The sequence below is a fragment of the Polypterus senegalus genome, chromosome 12 (assembly GCF_016835505.1).
Source record: "Polypterus senegalus isolate Bchr_013 chromosome 12, ASM1683550v1, whole genome shotgun sequence".
NCBI classification, from domain to species: domain Eukaryota; kingdom Metazoa; phylum Chordata; class Cladistia; order Polypteriformes; family Polypteridae; genus Polypterus; species Polypterus senegalus.
The window spans coordinates 31126270-31147432 of NC_053165.1; the positions used below are offsets into that span (position 1 = coordinate 31126270).

The 21163-nt window shown below is 38.4% G+C and overlaps 1 protein-coding gene across 1 annotated transcript; it reads right to left on the reverse strand.

Annotated features, from left to right (window-relative positions):
* Positions 1-397: 397 nt before the first annotated feature.
* zgc:85932 (uncharacterized protein LOC405875 homolog) lies at positions 398-19588 on the reverse strand. The gene is made up of 20 exons (XM_039770943.1): positions 19388-19588; positions 15717-15786; positions 15498-15616; positions 15225-15358; positions 14720-14891; positions 14559-14630; positions 14340-14431; positions 14149-14220; positions 13907-14073; positions 13630-13823; positions 12409-12617; positions 12223-12259; positions 12067-12144; positions 11915-11975; positions 11732-11796; positions 9108-9176; positions 4432-4510; positions 4163-4279; positions 3907-3965; positions 398-774 (listed from the first exon to the last, which is right to left on the reverse strand). Exons 1-20 carry the CDS (start codon positions 19481-19483, stop codon positions 748-750), a joined length of 1989 nt encoding a protein of 662 aa, XP_039626877.1. The 5' UTR covers positions 19484-19588; the 3' UTR covers positions 398-747.
* Between the last annotated feature and the right edge of the window lie 1575 nt (positions 19589-21163).

Below are 21163 nucleotides of genomic sequence, written 5' to 3' on the forward strand. Positions count from 1 at the left end.
TTGGGGTTAATATGGTGTGAATTTATGTGTATGGTTAAAAAAGGGAAGCAAAGATAAACATCTGTGGGAAGTATCTGAAAACAAGAGGAACTAATCCAGTTTTCTTCTTGCCTGCAAATTAAGTGGTCAGCATGTCTTTGCAGCTGATGCAGCACCTCTCACAAGACTTAGAATACAGGTCTAAGTTGGCTGAGTGAGCCTGGCAAGTTTCAGGTTCATTCGAACAAACCACCTGTTTTGTCCTGGCCTAACAACTGTCTGTTTTGGAGCCCTGTAAGTGCAGACAATAACACACATTATTGTGCTCATGAACACGTGCACTTAGACACAATGCTGACCACAAAAGTAAGTTTGCAACCTCACAGTCACACATTTAACACACTAACATACCCTGGCAGACAGAATCAAGTGAGAGTATATTTCTGTAAGAGAAGCTATTGCACCATCTTTGAAGTGACAGGTCTATGATATTTTTGCAGAGGCAGTATTATACTTGGGCATCAGAAACCTAAGTCTTGCAAGTGCCAAGGTCCAGAGAAAGTATAGTCGGAGGCAGCTTGAGGATTACTTTAACATGAAGTGATCCCCTCCCCTCCATCCCTCTGCAGGATAACAAGCAGATTTCCTACTTTGATACATATACTCATTTTAATAATTTCCAGAACAATTACAGCATTTTTGTAATCATTTCTCCACAAACTTCATTACAGTTGTTTCCATGGGGGTGCTTATGGAAGCTATGTTCATTCAACTGTACATGGTCAAATGCAGCCACTGTTAAAAGAAACAAAAATATAAAGTGAGACAGTTTTCTGATTTTAATTTTAACTGAATTCTACAGAGTCAGGTTGCTGCCATTAATGAAACTCATTGTTTAAGAAGTTAGCTTGTTTCTGCTCAGAGTCTATTAACACAGAAGACCCTGATCATTCAGACAAGGATTTTAAAAGCAGAAAAAAGTGAGACAGGTTAAAATATACTGCAATAATTCAGTTGTACTACAAGACTTCAAAACAAGATATGGCAAAATGTATACCATGCTAGGCATTCATGTCAGATGCTTGTATGAAATCATCCTGTTAATAACATGAAATAAAATACCCAACTATTATGCCTGAAGTGTGTTTGGAAACAAACAAAGGGGCAGGGCAGGTGTCTAGAACTGAATGTGAGAGGTGTTTTGATTTGTCAGTACATTCAGCTCTGAATGTGAACATAGCAATCACAAAGGCAACTGTTAGGAGTGAAAACTGCCAAAGTTCAAAACATCTGACCTGAAAGGCAAGTGACCATTCAAAAGGTCTGACTGTATAGTGCAAGCATTTTACTTTAGGCACACTGTGATTAGACAGATTAAAAGTTAGTATATTTGTTTATTATTGCTCAACTTGTTTTCCCATGCTCACACTGATAAGGTTACAGGACATGCAAAAATATTCTGTGTGTAAGCGTATTTTTTTGCAAGTGTCTATCTATATTATTTCCCTAATGGTGAACTAGAAGATCAGATGAGCACCATACATACTGTATAAGTAGCCTGTTGAAATGCTGGGGGAAAAAAGAACTAAACTAAAGGAATAACTGATATGTTTCAGGAATAGTGTAAGCTTTTATACAGCATATATTGGAGTGCAAATAAAGTAAAGTCCAAATTAATGCTCTTTGATAAAATATTAATGACACATGTGGACACAATCTGCAGAGACCTAAAGAAGAAGGTGGTATGTCCTAACCTACCATAACTTTTGTTTTCTGTCACTGGACTGCAAACATATGCAGAATGAGACTTTGGAACAGGCAGAAATCAGTGAAACCACGCCTGCTTAGCTAGCCAAGAAAAATGAAACTGGGCCCAAATTCCTCTCTGCAAGCCTTGCTATATGCTCGAGGCAATTATAGTTACCATCAACCTACCAGCAATCTCTTGGTCCACCAGTCATTTAAGATATATCACTGTAGAACATATTTTAAGGCAGGGTCACTTTTACCAGCTGCATCCTTATCTAATAATATTATACTCCAACATATTCAGTGAATACTCTTTATATACTGTAGATAATGTAATTTGAACGTCTAGCTTATAAATATACCAGCAACAGATTTTTTTTTTTTTTTATGTAAATGTTAGAAATGTTGTGAAAAATAATACATCTAATTTCCCCTCTCCCTTCATCAGTTTGTTTTCCTGAAGCAATACTGGTCATTTTTGTTGAAAAAAACTGCTTTGTTTCTAGCTTTTATCAACACATTCTTAGAAATTCACCCCCAGACACCATGGGATGATGGGACAAGACACTTATAATAAAATTTCAGATAAGGAACTGATTTTGTGCAAAGCCTATCATAAGTTAACTAAAAATTGTACATGAACTACACATATATTTAATAAAATGCATGCAGGACAAGACATGAACTGTAAATGATGTCAATAGGAGCCTGTCTCACTAGGTCAAATGTTTTAGGAGTTCTCTACACTCACACTCAGTTTTTTTGCATATTCTTTTCAGATTGCTATGGATCTAAAATAATTTTCACCCCTTAATAGCAATATATGGGGAAACACCAGATATAGTAACATTATCAAAGGCAAAATCTGTTGTGATATCCTATATTAAATTGTTTTGAAAATAGCTTACTGGGTCTTTGCCTGACTTTTGCTCCCCTTTAGTATATGTAAGGAATCCCACTGGGTCTTATGTTTTCTCAAATAGCTCTCTAATGTAGATAGGGAAAGGAGGATGCATGTTTTCTTTTTAGTTTAATGCATTTAAACACAATGATTGTTCCACTATATTGTTTACATGAGTGTATCATGAAATAAATTGTGTGTTACTGTAGGTGTGAATTTCTCTTAAATATAAATTTATTTTAAAAAAAAACACTACAGTATTACCTTTTATTGTGCATCCTGTCAGTTGAACCACAATAATGATCAATTTATTTCTTCTCTCAAAATCATTTTTAAGTTTCTACTTTATCTTTCATTTTTACTGTATTGAAATCATCTTTACTTTAGTCAGCTGTGTTATACTATTTGTAATCTTGTATGCTCTGATAGCAGCTTTTTCTTGGGAAAACTGTGAAATGGACTATATCAAAAGTCCTTGTAAATACTAATACAGATCATGCTTATTTTTAGTTTTAATCATGTTCAGTAGTATTAAATGAAAAATTATACTCTTTTCTCACTTTCAAATCTGCTTTGGCAGTACACATTTTTGGTGCTAACAGAAATGAGAATTCTACTAAAACATATTATGATTCAATTTGAATTTGTTCTTATATAGCACCCATTTAATTGAACAACATTTTACTGAGCTCTGTGCAGAGTGAAAAAGATCTCACAGATTACTAATGAAATGAGAGTTAAACATAAATCCCACAGAATATACAGATAACACACATAAACCTTCTGTATTAATATGTTTTAAAGATTTGTTTAAGGTTCTCAGTGGCCTTTAGCAGCAGATTTAAATAACATTTGACATTCCACTGATCAAAGTATGGCTGCCACATTACAGCACAAGAAGTCACTGTTTAACACGGGGCTGCTTTCTTTATAGGTTCTGTATACTTTCCCCATAGGGCTTTACTCTTCCTACCAACAACATGCAGCGACATCAAATGACAAATGTTTTCACTGGTATTTGTGTGGAATAGTACAGTAAGATGTATATCTTGCTTTCAGAATGCCTGGGTTATACTCTGACTCCCCTTCCCATGACCTTGACCAAAGCTTGTTTTGGAAATGAATAGATGTGCGTGCTTTTTGGGACAATTTCTACAATATTGTTTTTAAAAACATAGTTACGAAAAAGCCAACATTGCGTGTACTGTATTTGTTTGTTATATGCGGCTTATATCAAAAATCTGTCAGTCTTTTCAATGGAGATACAAGACACATACCTGCCGGTAGTTAAGGCTCACAATTCCTGTTCCAAGCTGGTCCAATGACTGGAACTTTCCTGAATATAAAATAAATTACAACATTATAGACAGCCAAGGTAGTTTATACATCACAGGTACATTTGACACACAATAAGTAGGTGGAAATCAGAACTGAGTGCAATTCTTGATGCACAAACAGAATGGTCAGAAGTGTGCTTCAGTAAACTTAATCCTTCTTCCCTCCGGAATTCCTACAAATCTTAAGGAAACTCACGAATCATGGTGTCAAGCTTAAGCATGAAGCACAGGAAGGCTGGGTAGCTGACCGTCAGGTCTGGCTCAGTGTAGCGCACGCCAATAAGTTGGAGCACAAAGTCGTCCACCTGTAGACCTAAGAAAAAGACGAGTAAAACTTGGAAATCAAACTTTTGTACATTTGCTGAATGCACATAAAAACACACAGGCTGCCAAATGATACAAAAACATCCCCTCTCTCTCTCTCACACACACACACACACTATCTTAGAAGCCAGACAAATGTACCTGCTGCTTGTAGTGCCACGATGATCTCTGGGTAGTCAAGAGAACGAGACTGGTTCTTATCAAAAGTGACAAATATATCCTGCAAGACATTAGTCCTGGCAATGTTAATAAATGGTAGCATGGCACTATATAAACTAAAACTGGTAGTGTTATAGTTTTCCACATTATTTCAAGATTTGGTTTCAATCCTAGTCTATACAATATAAATTTATCTGAAATGCAGACATAAAAATTTTAGTTTATGCTGCACTAGCTAAAAGATTCCTAAAGTTTAATTAACAAAACATTTCAGAATGAATATTAAGGTGTATTCTATAACATTTAATGGGTTACTCAACATGAACATAGTGCAATGTAAAAATAATCAATGGTTTAGCAGACTGGTTTGTACAAAATATACCATACTGTTATTGTTAAAGCTGGTGTCACATAAACTAAATCAGTACCCTTTGCAAGAATTAACATAAGTTCGCTTTTATAGCTTAATAAGTACAGTATATTCAAACCAGTGGAGTAAGAGCAGTCTCTAGATATGTACAGTAGGTATTTTTGTTCTTTTGACAATAATTACTTTTTAATGATTTGAAATGAGAAATAAAATGCATCAAACTAGTTGCTAGCAATTGTGTACTGAAAAGCCAATTATAATTGTCAAATTATAATTAAACTGTTACATTAAAAGGTCACCACCATTGCTAGTGCTGCTGCCTCACACAATAAAATTTCTAGATGTGAATTCCTTGCCTAGTTGTTGTTAGTGTGGAGCTTTCACATTCCACTTGAATCTGCATGGATTTTCCTCAGATATCCCCAAAGATGAGCACTTTAGGTTGGTGCTTAGAAAACTGGCCTTGTGTGGTGTATGAGTCAACCTTTCGATGCAATCATTACCTGTTTATGTCTGCTTTTTGCTTTGTGCTCAGTGCTTCTGGAGTTCGCTCCAGCCTCACCTTGACATAAAATGTGATCATACGAGGAAATTATGCCTCCTACACTTTTAAATGGACATTACAGCAATAAAAAGATATTAGAATCGCCACCAGCTACAGGTACAATGTGTCAGATCTTCATAAAATGTCATCACGATAATGGACAGTTGCCTGCATAATGTTAAAATACAGGGGGAGTGGCTAGATGGCTAGTTGCTCTAGGACAGACAGACGTTGACTTCAATCAACATCACAACTCAATCAAACTATGTTATAATGGTTCTTTCTAAGACCACAATATCATAAAGCACGTTTTAAAAAAAGGCGTACAATTTAACTAACACCATAACAATACAAGATAATCAGATGAATGATAAATTAAAAAGAAACAAACCTTGAAGAATCTGTAATATTTTTTGCAGGATCCATGTTTACTGAAATACTGTTTTTCTCTCTGCCTAGTTTAACACGCATCACCACAAACCTACATTATAACTTTTAGTAGCAGTAGGGACCTTGTTAATAAAACATGTCAGCAGATTATTTTTTTTCTATGACCACATTGCAGGATGTTTTTATATTTACTGAATGTTACTTTGTATTTTTATCTATTCAAGCTGTCACTGAAAAAAGAGCTCTATACATGAGGAAAATGATGTTAACTGATCTAAGTAAGTGGTGGGATATCTAATCTCAACCCAAACAATGCCTATTTGTACATTCTCTCCAGATGTATGAATGGATTTTGTCCAGCATCCCAAAGATTCTTCATTGACAATTTTAAATTGACTATGCACAGCTGGGTGTATTTGTGAGAGTCTGTGTGTGAGTAAATGTGTCTTGAGATGGACCGAAACCCCATCCAAGGTATATACCTGACTTGTACCCGATTTTGCATTGTAAGTCTGTAGTCTTCAATGATCCTGTACTGAAATTAAAACAGATTTAGTGACTCAATGAATAAATGAACCAGCTAGTGTATAATATTGATTTTTACTGCACATATAATGGCGCACAGCATGGCAAATTGGTGTACCTGTATAATACATTGCATTTTTTAAAATAATTGAATATATTAAATATACACAAGTTAAGAAAGCTACATGTGATCACATGGTTCTAATTCCATTAGTTCTACTTTTAGTCAAGAAACCAAGTCTGCTTTCAATATATTTCATCAAGTTACTGTGCACTGCTCTTCAGCTAAAGGCAAACTTTTTAATCCAAGAGAAATAAATGACACCTAAAACACTGCATACATACTCTTGCTACAACAGTTACAGAGTTTAGGTTAACTGTAGTGGCACTGAAACGTTTCCCACAAATAAATGAGATTTTTTACAAAAAGTCATTTTTTGGTGTTTGTTTTCAGATTGCGTGTTGTTAAAATCTGTACTCATTATGAGAACCAGTTTTCAGATTGGTTAGTAATGATTCTAATTGTTAAAAAATATAGCTAAGGGTCCTAGTCAGTACTAGCCATATATTACTGCACAGTAAGTAGAACAAGCCACTTAATCTGTAGCTAAGTTCTGTTTGCTATTTCAGAAATTACTAACAATGTATTTTATTTCTCCAAAAAATTCAGAACAATGGCTTTTGTACTGAAATGAGTCAATTCAGGCCATAGACATTTTTGTTTCATTTTGATTCACTTTCTTGCTAGTTAAGATCATGTGTGTCCCTTTTGTTAGAATTTGTTAAAATTCCCAAATATCTACACAGCTGTAGACTTCTAACACAGCAAAGTGAGAAAACAGAACATGCTGAAGTATCAAATTAATTTTTATTAAATTAATTTTAAACTTACATTTAATTGATAAATCAATGGAATTTTAACCCACTGCTGGCATGCAAGAGTGTGACTAGGGAATCCTGCATTATGTGATGTATTGTTTTTTTTTTTTTAATATAATTTCTTAATCCATACTGTCATATTGCTGAAACAATATAAATCAGCCATTTGCATTTTACCACAAGATACAGTGCATCTGGAAAGTATTCACAGTGCATCACTTTTTCCACATTTTGTTATGTTACAGCCTTATTCCAAAATGGATTAAATTCAATTTTTTTCCTCAGAATTCTACACACAACATCCCATAATGACAACGTGAAAAAAGTTTACTTGAGATTTTTGCAAATGTATTAAAAATAAAAAAACTGAGAAAGCACATGTACATAAGTATTCACAGCCTTTGCTCAATACTTTGTCGATGCACCTTTGGCAGCAATTACAGCCTCTAGTCTTTTTAAATATGATGCCACAAGCTTGGCACACCTATCCTTGGCCAGTTTCGCCCATTCCTCTTTGCAGCACCTCTCAAGCTCCATCAGGTTGGATGGGAAGTGTCGGTGCACAACCATTTTAAGATCTTTTCAGAAATGTTCAATCGGATTCAAGTCTGGGCTCTGACTAGGTCACTCAAGGACATTCACAGAGTTGTCCTGAAGCCACTCCTTTGATATCTTGGCTGTGTGCTTAGGGTCATTGTCCTGCTGAAAGATGAACCATCGCCCCAGTCTGAGGTCAAGAGCGCTCTGGAGCAGGTTTCCATCCAGGATGTCTCTGTACATTGCTGCAGTCATCTTTCCCTTTATCCTGACTAGTCTCCCAGTTCCTGCCGCTGAAAAACATCCCCACAGCATGATGCTGCCACCACCATGCTTCACTGTAGGGATGGTATTGGCCTGGTGATGAGCGGCGCCTGGTTTCCTCCAAACGTGACGCCTGGCATTCACACCAAACAGTTCAATCTTTGTCTCATCAGACCAGAGAATTTTGTTTCTCATGGTCTGAGAGTCCTTCAGGTGCCTTTTGGCAAACTCCAGGCGGGCTGCCATGTGCCTTTTACTAAGGAGTGGCTTCTGTCTGGCCACTCTACTATACAGGCCTGTTTGGTGGATTGCTGCAGAGATGGTTGTCCTTCAAGGTTCTCCTCTCTCCACAGAGGACCTCTGGAGCTCTGACACAGTGACCATCGGGTTCTTGGTCACCTCCCTGACTAAGGCCCTTCTCCCCCGATCATTCAGTTTAGATGGCCGGCCAGCTCTAGGAAGAGTCCTGGAGGTTTCGAACTTCTTCCACTTACGGATGATGGAGGCCACTGTGCTCATTGGGACCTTCAAAGCAGCAGAAATTTTTCTGTAACCTTCTCCAGATTTGTGCCTCGAGACCATCCTGTGTCAGAGGTCTACAGACAATTCCTTTGACTTCATGCTTGGTTTGTGCTCTGATATGAACTATCAACTGTGGGACTTTATATAGACAGGTGTGTGTCTTTCCAAATCATGGCCAATGAACTGAATTTACCACAGGTGGACTCCAATTAAGCTGCAGAAACATCTCAAGGATGATCAGGGGAAACAGGATGCACGTGAGCTCAATTTCGAGCTTCACGGCAAAGGCTGTGAATACTTATGTACTTGTGCTTTCTCAATTTTTTTATTTTTAATAAATTTTCAAAAATCTCATGTAAACCTTTTTCACGTTGTCATCATGGGGTGTTGTGGGTAGAATTCTGAGGAAAAAAATAAATTTAATCCATTTCGGAACAAGGCTGCAACATAACAAAATGTGGAAAAAGTGATGTGCTGTGAATAATTTCTGGATGCACTGCAATCAAAATGAGACTGGATTTGTTGTATTTACTATGGACATTTGTCAGGGTAACCTATCCATAGACTTGAAATATTATTCCTAATAACGTCAATGTGGATAACATCAAAGCACTGCCCCTTTCTTACCGTCCATCTTCTTAATTTCTCCCACAGGGCCTTAAAATCTTCCGTGTCCAATTGTCCGAATCCATGTTTCTGAATCATTTTGTCAAGGCTAATAACATATAAAATGATACAAAATACCTGTTCATAAGATCCAGAAGCTCCTGTTTACATTGTTAACAAACCTTCAGTTGTACACTTGTATTAGCTATCTGTAGGTGAAGAAGAACTGGAAGGGTACTGTAGTAAGCAAAAGAATTGTTTGAATTTTTTTAAAAGTTAAATTAAATATGAGTTTAGCAAAATCATGAATAACAACTGTTGCCACATTGCTTAATGGGCATATACCAGTTTTTATGTTCTTGTTAATCTTCATGTCATCACACTGGGGCTGCTTTCATTAAATAACGCCAACCCAACAAAGGACTGTCAGATGTGGAATTGCATTTTGTGTGGTAATCACTGCATTCCAAGCACTTGCTCCTAAATTATTTCTGAAAGAACTCCTTTATAAGGTGAATACTGTATTACTTTATATGGAAATCTGTTCATTTGTAATTATTTGTGAAGAAGAAGACTATAGGTAACTGAATAGCTTAAATCTGTAATGTTGTTCTGTTGTCCACATCTATTATATACAGTACCAGTAATGGCACACTGCATGATAACATTCAGTGAATACACTTGACTTGAGCATTCATAGATTTCCTACTCTTTCTCTGAGCATTCGTTTGCTCAGAGGAAGATGCGCTTGTTGCTTCCTGAGTAGCTCTTCTTTTCTCCACCCTAGCGGCCCAGTTCTTCTCTTCTTTTGTCTGCATCATTTTGCGTTAAAATTAGGTCAGTGTTTGTGTTGCAATTACTTAATACGTTTTCTTTAATTTCTTACTTAAGCTGGCACTTAAGTCATCAATCTGCCTCAAGAATGATTTTAGATATGAAGAGGTAGGGGAAGTGACAAAGGTGTTAGAGTTGAGAACAGCGCCCGTACACATGCGCGACACGGCTGCCCGCTGCCGAGAGTTGATTCTACAAAAAAATAAACTAAAAAGAGGAATAACCTTGAAGGTCAATCATCACCCCGAAAGCGGACAGTAGACGTCACGTAGTATATATGTACCAAATTTCAGGTCAATAGGTGAAATGGTTTGCGAGCTAACAGGTGATTGAAAATCCTGGACAGACAAACAACCAACCACAGTAGCGTATTATATATAAAGATGCCTTTATGGATGACTAAATACAAAGCAAATTGTTTTCAAAATTTCATTTTTACATCTGGTTAAATTTGCTATCTATACTAATAATAGGCAAAGCACTGACTGACTGACTCATCAATAATTCTCCAACTTCCCGTGTAGGTAGAAGGCTTAAATTTGGCAAGCTCATTCCTTACAGGTTACTTACAAAAGTTAAGCAGGTTTCATTTCGAAATTCTATGTGTAACGGTCATAATTGAATCCTACTTATGTACATGTATACGTCCATAGCCTGCAGCTCAGTCGCCGTGTAAGGCAGCGTTGCGTCCCCCATCACCACGCCTCCCACGTAGTTGGCAACCTGCCTATATTACATCCCCCATCCCCATGCCTCCCACGTAATTGACTGCCTGCCCATATAAGGCCGTCCATCGCTCCGGTCTCTTCATTCCCTTCTTTGCTTCGCCACTGTATTCACGTCTCCCTGCTGATAACTACAGCCTTTTTATTTAATTCACGGCTTCTCCGCTGTTTTACTGTTCGTTTATTACGATGCAAAGTTATCGATGAAGGCGGTTGTATGCTTGCAAATCCACAAGTTCATAGAGACGCTGTTGCTAAATACACGCAGGCAAGTCCACAACTTAATACCGGGAATGCCTGTTAAACATCTTAGATTCACGAGTAGCGATTCGATGAATGAAACCTGTTATCTTTACAACGGTTGACAAAACACGGAATGTAACTTGAACACAATATGTTCTCCAAATACAAACCTGACTGAAAGAAATAATGATAATCAAATCCTTGATGACAGCAACACTCATAACAGTCACAAAACAATTACATTGACAATCATGTTACGTTATTTTTAAAATGTTTCCTTTTCTTTTTCATAACTTATTTAACACACGACTTCTCCGCTGCGAAGCACGGGTATTTTGCTAGTCTTTTAATAAATGGTCAACAAAAAAATTGATAAACCTCTAACTCTCAACTTGATGGATGGACTTTTTTTTTTTACAGATCCTAAAGTGATCATAAAAAAAATTAATATACTTTTACAACTTTCCAAGTTTAAATGGTCTGAGGTTTAAATGACAATAATTATTGCTCTAAAGAAACAATTTTTTTATATGGTACATTGGCAAAAGTCCTAGTAATGATGGTGATAGCAAACTATATTTCAGATAAAATTTAAAAAAAAAGGAAAAAGATGCCTTTCACTCTGTGGTTGCCTTTTTTTAACGTTGTCTATTTTGTACACTAATTCCAGAATTCATTCCTTGTTATCAAATTCAAGCTTCCTCCCAGTATCAGGTTACTCAAGTCAGATATTAGATTTCAAGTCCCTCACCAATCCTTGCTTCCCGAAATTACTGTTAGGGCCACACTAAGTCTTTACTAATCAATTGGCAGATCTCACCAACCTGCTCTGTTGAAGGATACATCCACTTGTGAGACTAAAGTTTTGCAGCGCTCCACACTGAATAGCTCTGCAGTGCCTGAGAGAACTAGTAAAGACAAAGTATATTTTTATAAGAAAAGGACATTTGGAGCATACTTCTAGATGCCTTCTCTTGCAACAGAGCATTACTACATAGCAAACAGAGCAGTGGCAGTGCTTCGCACCTCCTCCCTGGACAGCTTCTCGCAGCAAAGCCTGGAGTTGCACAGCACCACAACGTCCTTCCTGATGAGACAAAAAGAAGCAGTCAACAGGTCAGTGAGCAAAAAAGATATCCGAGTTGATAAAACTTTCCTGACATACAGGACAGACTTACAGCAGAGGCAAATTTTGTGAAGAGTTCATTAGCAGCATCTACAGTAGGTAAAGCCTTTGACAGCAATGGAACTACAGTCTAAATCAAAAATGAATAAACAGTTATTTAGAAGTCATCTAAATGACAAGAGAAGGAACCCAAAACGATCACACATACCTGGACACTTTTCTCTGATGAAGCTTTGTCAGCAGTGCTGCAGAAAGAAACCTTGCCTTTAGATAGCTGTGACTACTAATAAAAGATACCCAAACTGAATACTGCAACTTAAAAAGACATAACCACTTCTACCAATGCATATCACAAGTACTCACAACCTCCATACATGTTTTTCCCAATACTTACTTTACCCAGTTGCCTTTCTCTGTGAAAACACGCAAGAGAAATTCTCTTTCCTGATCAGGAAGAGCAGTAGATGGAATGATGATATATTCTCCAGGTGCAAGTCGGCCACGAAGCACAACTTCCTGTCTGTCACAGTAACTGGGCACCATCAGGATAGGGCGTGATGAAGTCAGATCAGCTGGTGACAGGTATGCCTGTTGAGGGCTGACCTATATAGCAACATAATATAATGTCATCCCGTTACCGGCTTAGTGGAACTCAGGTCTAACCATTGTCTTCAGCAATCTTTGGGTTATACTTCTGGTAGGACTAGTAATGGTTAGCTCAAGGTCTGTCTAACACTGCTTTACTTGTTCAGAAATACCCAAGGTGCATTAATATTCACAAAAGCTCTTATTGGTTGCCATGCAGTGATTTTGTGCACAATTAAAGGTGTTGGGTCACTTGAAGACCTTATTTTATTTGATCAAGACCCAAGCTGAGGACCAACTAATTTAAAGTTAAAAGCATTGTTCTATTTCTAGTTAATAGCACAATTGCTAAAATAAAAATTAATTAAACCAAACAAAGTGTGCTTATAGGAAATATTTATTTATGTTTATTAATGGAATGTGTTCTGCACTCATTTCTTTAGCTTATGCAACATTTTGAGTCTACAGACACACTTGGTACACTGATCATGTTAGTAAAATGTCTCGTCCACCTTCCATGTGATGTAGGGTGAAGTAAAACTTCTAGTTAGGACCTAGGTTGAAATCATGGTTGAACTACCAAAGTAAAGGAACTTCAGTTAAGGAACAAATATTGATGTTTCCCTGGTCAACAGGCACATACCACATACCACTGGTGTTCAAGATTGGTGCACTGATGCACTGCTGCCCTGGGCGATGTTACTGGTCTAGGTGTACTTAGTACTTACATTCTGCTCCAGGAATACTCTTCTCAAGTATTTCTAATCAAGATACACCTAGCACTGGTTATTGTGGTGCAGGTATTACCACTACCATTTCACTGTTTTAAATGCTGCAATATTGGCTATATACAGTAATAAGAATCATTAGGCAGATAAGGCAGAGAATATGAAATATTACATCCCCAGTTAAAATCACTCTTCATCTCTTTTAAAATTGTATTGTCACTATAATGTGTGTGAAAATGGTTTTCATTAAGGCTGGTAATATTTAAAATAAGGCTGGGTCATGGTGCCTAATGATGGGCTACCTGGTAGATATGAATTCCAATACTAAGTGGAGCACCCAAACGCCGTCCATGTTTCTGCATCAAAGAGAGCAGGAAGCTGCATGCCTTCTCTGTGTCATTAGGGTCATCGTCTTCCTCAAGAAGTCTCAGTCGGAACTGTGGATTCAGCCAATAAGATCTACATACAGGAGACTGGGAGTAACCTGGGAAGTTCCCTGTGCATGTAATTAAACAGAACAAACGTTAGGGAGTAGATTTACATGTAAGGTGTGAATTTCTGTGTGTGTGGATGCCATACCCCAGGCCTGAGGAGGTCCTCCAGAAGAGATTCCTTTCACCCAGCGGCCATTGTGCATTGTACATGTCCAAGGCCTCACATTAGATCCAGCATCTGATAGGCTGCTACTGGCCAGGTGGCACACCTCCAGCTCATTGAAAATCTTCTGGAAATCCTGTACGGACATCCTGCAAAGAAACTGACATATTTGCAAATATGTTCTGGACTCACGGCCCAACCGCCCTATCTACTTGTGCATTCACCAGAATTCGCCATCCTCTAGTTTGACCCTCTGCAACCGATTTTGTTCTGCTGGGCTAATCCTATCCCACTCTCTGTCAGGACACAGTGTAAAAAAAAAAAAAACAGAATAAAAAAAATCAGTGTTAGGTACTGATTGCAGAAAGGCAAGTATGAGATGAGCTTACTGACAAAAAAAGAGAAAAAAGTCTACCCATGCTCATCACTCCATGCACCATTCCATTCTGTGTTTCCCCATGGATTCCGAACTCGCACCAAGTCAACTTTGCCTTCTGGTGTTTGAACCTGAAGACAGAGCAGAAGGGCGTGTGGGTCAAATGGGTGGGGTTGTTTTTAGTACTAACATGCTTATCTCCTGTGCTCACAAGCAGTAATTGACACAAATGGGTGGAGTTGCAGGGCCCGCTCTCACCTGCTCCATCCCTGTAACTGCATAGGCATGCTGGAACAAGATGCCACTCCTACTCAGTTGTTCAAACCCACCCTGAAGAAAAAAAAAAATGATTTGTAACTCTTAAATGAATAGAAAAAATGTAAGACTAATGATGGCACACAAAATACTTTTAGACACACTTGGGAACTTGCACAGTTCACTAGGGATCCCCTGTCAAGTTGCTGTCGCAAAAAACGGACAAAGTCTGCTGGAATATTCTCTTGGTGGAATATCTCTGTCACTCCTCCTGTCATGTCCGTCATGGCCTCATGTGGATAGCCAACATGCAAATTATGATATCCACCTTTGAGCCTACACAAAACAAGAAAATTAAACACAACTCAGGGCCATGTACTTTTGGCCAGTCGATGCCATTCCCTCTTCTTCTGCAGCACTAACGCTCAGAAAGATCAACATTATCTACTGTTGTCCTCTTCATTAACTGTCCAATCTTTGAGATGGCGCACTTTTCTTTTGGAGTCTGAATAATCCTGTAAATAAAAACCAATAAAAAGACTGCTGTGCTCATGGGCATTCCCTGGTCAGTTTCACTAAACATTAGTTTGATTCGTTCTTTGGAGGTACTAGAAATTTTTGTAGAATAGGATCATATTTGAAACAGCAGTCAGATAGCCGGCTACGCACTTAGCATAGGCTTTCTCCAGAAGAGCACTCCAGAACTCGTTCCGCTCGCCAGAGTGAAGATACAGCAGTTTGCCATCCACTGTAGGCAGCAAGTCATCAACTTCCACTTCTTGCCAGTCACCATACTGCCAGAACTGTTGAAATGTAATGGGCAAGTAAACAACATGAGCGAAAAGATAGGACATCAGTAGAACCAAGCACCTATCAAGAGAATGACAGGACTATTAATCACTTACACATATTTATCTTGATAAAAAAGGCAGAAAAGCCTACCCTGAAGGTAAATTTTCCATTGTAACCAGCATCAAAGCCCTGCTCCGGTGGTACCACCTTATCCATCAGATGTTTGTGCAATGTCAGTGATGTGACTGCTGACAGGAACCAACAATTTGCTGAAGAAGAAGAAGAATGTAGAGCAGCTTTTATTATCTCTTACGCATATAACTGGCAGGTCTTCAGGATAAGCTACTTGGTGAAAGTCAAAAACCTCACCGATCTTGCCTTGGCACACATCCATCCGAGAAGTGCCATCAATTATAAATTGGGGACGGTCACAGATCTCCTGGAAAAGTACATTATACACAGACGTTAATGTTTATTGTCATGAATTATAGCTTCAACATATGTGTCTAGAACAGGAATCACTCTCAGCTGCTACCCAAACCTCTAAAACATTTAGTTGGACAACACACAGTATGTCCAAACAATCTGGAACACAGAAAATGATAAAATTCAATTGGATAGAAAAAACAGACCTCTGTAAAGTACTCAGTTGAAGTGGGGAAGAAAACCTCTCCCTGTTTCAACAAACAGCATAAAGAAACATCATTTGGTACCTGCGCTTGGCCTAGGATCCATAAAGTATGGATACCAAAGAGTTCTCTTTGTAACATTTCAGTATCTTACACTGCTGTTCTTTTATTTCTGACTGGAGGCTACATGTAGTTTCACAGTAAGCAGTTTGTAACTACACTGCCTACTGAACCAGAGTGGGTGTGTTAATTTCAAACACTTGCTGGCCATTTCGGAAACTAAAGGAGACGAAATTTCTATGCTATTATGCTAGCTGCCATTGGATATGAAAGAAAGTGAGGCAGGTGGAGCCACAGTACTGTAGCTAAAAAGCAGACAGAACAACCAAGAAATAGAGGATCATGAATGAGCTACAGAAGTATGTATATAATTATGCTCATACTTCCACTGTAACGACCCATAAAGGTACTAGATCAACTGGGTGAAAGAAATGATGGCTGTAGAATGCTAATGAAACTTTAACAGAGGTTTTACTTAAAGTCTATCCCAAAATAATCTGAGAAAAAAATGGCTGTGTTCTATGTATATAAAAATCACAACATTATATTAGCTTTCACTTTGGGAAATTGTACTTGTCCTATGAGGTAGTTGAATAAATGCTTGCATAATCAATGACTGGATATTTTATATATATAGAATATAAAAAGACGCAGGGCTATTGTCCCTGCAAGAATCTGTAATGATTTTAATTGACATACTTTGTAATTATTTAACTTGGAAGATCTCCATGCTCAAGTTGTGTGGCCATATTCATAACCACTTGTGGGTTACACCATGTCTTATCCAAATGTGTCTAAACCTTGATACTATGACAGGAGCTTCTTAAAAATCCAACAAATGTATGCCTTGGATAAGAAAAGGCAATAAATATTTCATGCTCCCTTCAGAGTCTGCAACAGATTGGAAAGAACAACTCAATTAAAATCTGAACAGAAGGTAAAATCCTATGACCTGAGTGGTTTGAGTAATAAACCACAATGGGTTTACATAGTTTAAACTTTAAAAAGTACTGAATGATGTTAGTCCCACCTCTTAGGCACATCCTACCATGTTTTCTGGCATGGGTGTCAAGAGTGCACCAGGAAATCATGCCCCAAGAATCAGCCCTTTCATCTTCCCTTTATACAAACACTTCCTCACTGGGCCCTATCATTCTGTCCCATGGTTTTCTATGCTAATGATAGGTAGCAGTAAATGTCATTCCCTCTAGAGGATCAAACGGTGTCAGCTAGAATCTCTGCATGTTTCTCTGGTATTGCAATCTGGAAGAAGAAACACCATCAGCTTAGCAAATGATGAATTTTCTTTGTCTGTCTATTCAGCACCCCACCTCTGTTCGGTTAGCTAAGCCTGTACACAAGTGTGGGATGAGGACTGATGACCAGCTGTCCTTTATTAACCATGTTGCAATTGTCTCTTGGTCTTGCAGAATCAGTCTGTACAGCAGCCACAAAATCAGACCATATCTGACAGAGTATGTAGCACAATTCCTGGTACAGGCTTTGGTCTTATTATGGCTAGACAAATGCAACACTCTGCTGGCAGAGGTACCAGCATGTGTGACCAAGCCATTGCAGATTATTCAAAACGAAGCAGCACTTCTGGTGTTCCACCAGCCGAGGCGAACAACTGTCACTTCTCTTTTCAGATCACTACATTGGTTCCGTGTAGCAACATGTATTATGTTTAAGTCCTTGATGCTTGCCTGCACAGTTGTCAACAGGTCAGCTTCTATATGTACATGGAGTAACTTCTGAGGTCCTATCCTCCTCCTTGACCACTCAGGTCTGCTGATAAATGGCAACTAGTGATGGCTCTTTCTTCTTCTGACTCCTTTAATGTGGGTAATGGCATTCTTTACACGTTCTATAACTGTAATGGTCAGTTCAATTTTAATACTGTAGCATGCTAGGCCAATAATATAATTTCAAGAGTAGGCCACTGAATCAACCAGCTTATTAAAAAGGTAGGCTCAGCATTGGGACACACCTTCAACCCCCTGGAGGTTGTAGCAAAGGAAAGAATGAAAACAAAACTAGGTGCCATTATGAACAATGCTGCACATCCTCTCTCTGGCACATTAACACCGAGGACTTTCAGCCATTGAATTATTCAACAGAAGTGTGTCAAGAAACAATACTGGGACTCCTTTACACCAATGGCAATATACCTGTGTAATGTCTCACTGCAACTTTGACTGTGAAGTTATGAGTTTTCATTTTTTTTAGTCATTCTGGTTTATGTCTGAGGGAATTTTGTTGTTTGTCATAATATAATAATGAGCTTCTCTAAAAAGCCAAATTTCCCTACTGGGGATAAATAAAGTTCTATCCATTTAATCTCAAACCAGACTCTTCTCATGTATAGCTCCTAGCCTGTGGAACGAGATGCCCAACTCCATTCAAAATTCTGACTAGTTTGATGTGTTCAAAAAGCATTCGAAGAGTCTTTTGTTTCGTGAATTTATGTCTGATATTACCGGTTAAGTTTTTGTAACCAAGGAATTGTAACTCGCTTGTATTTTGCTCTGAGCTCTTCAATTGCAGTGATCAATCTTGTACCTGTGTCCTGTAACACTTGTTCCCAAACAGTCACCCAGACAAATTTTTACTTGATTATACCGACTTCTTTTGAAAGTCACTTTGGATAAAAGCATCTGCTAATCAAATAAATACAAATGTCAGTAAACTGTTCATCTTGTTGACTTACTGTGACTTTTTTGCGCAAAGAGTTAGAACATTTAAATGTATTAATGATTTGATTAAACATTTGTAATTAATTGTAAAACTTGAGCTTGCCTTTCACCTGACAACTTGCAATCATTGATGAGCGCTATAAAAATATAAACTGAATTGACCTCAAACAAATCGTATTCATTTTTGTTGAATATTAACTTTTTTGGGATGCATCAGCAATGTTATTATAGTAATGCATAGCAGTGTATTGTAATGTTTTTTTTAACGCAAATTAAGTTCTTGAACGCGGCAATGCCCATGTGCAAAATTAAGTGTTTTAAAACAAGCGTTTGCATATAGTATTTTTCTTTATAATAATTACTTTTACATCCTCCTGTTTATTTTGTATATGTAAATAATGCTTATGTCAAAGATGCAGGTTTCTAGTCTTTGTCAATAATATTCCTGATGTGTACTTTCTTAAGTTATTCGTGAATACAATGAAAGGCGGTGGATAAAATAAAGAACAGCTGGTATGTGTGTGGGATCAGATCACATTTCTTAATAATAATGTACTGGGCCACTCCCTCACTGCATATGTCTTTCCGTGTCTCCGCTGTTTACGTGCTAAATACACTACTTCTCCTCAAATACAGCGCCTTGCAACTTTCGTACCTGCGGCCGTTTCCACTCTGCTCCGCACAACACACCCTCACGCGGGAAAGTGGGGTCCACGAAGAGGAAGTCGTTGTTCCTGTTGGGAGGCTGCATGGCAATTTGGCTTTTTTTCTGTCCTCCCACAGAGTTTATGTATCCCACCCGGAACAACTGATCCGACTTTCTTTGACGCGCCCCTTAATTTGCAGTTCCTTGCCCGCCGATAAGTGACAGACAGGACCCGCCCCATCCCACATGCCCGCCCCCGAATTATGCACATGCGCTCATGTGAGAAGCCCAATGTTCATTCAAATCAAGAAAGCTTTATTAACATCAGTAACATTGCTGGTAGCTCTGATGTATTTTATTAATAAAACATGCATATGTATATGATAAAATAGGCTACTATTATAATAATAAGAACATTTCATTGACACAAAGGCACCGAGTCTACATACATATTAACACCCAGGAACGTAACTGTCATTCAATGTAGGGGTAAATTCGCGGAAAGCCGCTCATTATACTGTTTCTGTGATTACACAAGGTCCGCTAGCCTGTAATCTATCCCTTCTCGTCACCGCCTCAGTGCGTGCACTATATTAAGTTAATTATACGTGACGTTGCATCCAACTCCACACTGAAAATGAGAGACAGTTGCTTTCTTTCAAGACGAACGGGCGTTTCTGCGTTTGGCCCTTTCGTGGGAGTGCCGGCAATGATGGCTCATTCTTTCGACTCTAGGAAAAAAAAAAAAAAAAATGATCGTCGTGTAATCTTATTGCGATATTTTATTTCGCAGGCACGCAGAAAGGTAAGTACAGCACATGCATGGAAACCCACAAACATCTTGCAAATAGAAGCAATTTTGCAAGGAGTAGTCTTCAAAACTTTCACTGGGTCGATGTTAGAGACTTGTGGGCAGTTATGCAAATACCTATAAGACACCATTTCTGAAAAAAGGGGACAATGTCAGCTTTTGAGGCCAAGAGTGAACTTGCTTTTTCCCCAATAGACTATTATATTTATTGATATTTCTGTTGAATAAATGACAGAAGAGGCAAAATGACATTGTTTGTATTCAAGTATATAAGCTTTGAAGCCATTGTAGGAAAGATGATATACTTTAATAAAAACATAGGCTACACACACACACATACATACACACAAGCAGCTGCAAAGACATCAGCAGCTCTACAAAGATAAGTTTCTTGTGCAAATGTTAAATCAGTACTTCTCTGTGAGGTGGAAACGTGGAGAACCACCAAGACCAAACCATGAGAAAAATCCAGATGTTTGTGAACCAGTCCATGTGAAGGATTCTTTACGTTCATTGGTCAAAGACCATCGGCAACACTGACCTGTGGCAAAGAACACAGCAGCATCCCACGGGCAAGGAAATTCTGAGAAGAACATGGGAATGATTCTGCCCCACCTTGTGCAAACCAGCTTCAAATGTCATACTTCAGGAAAACAGGGAACGAGGCAGACAAAGAAATACTTTGAGAAGGGAGTCTGATGCTGATATCAAGCTGAAAGGACTTGGATGGAGCACCGAGTGACAGCAGTGCACTCAGGGCCGTCTTAAAGTATGGCACAGGCTGGGGGCTTCAGGAGCATAGGGGCCCAAATGTTTCTGTTTTGCTATCAAAACCGGGGTCCCAACACACTGCTTTCCTGATGGGCCTATGATGCTGTTAAGACAGCCCTGTGCGCGGGACAAGTTATGTTGGAAAACTGTTGTCATTGCCGGGGCTAGGTTATTTTATGCCCTAGGCCACACTTATTAGTATG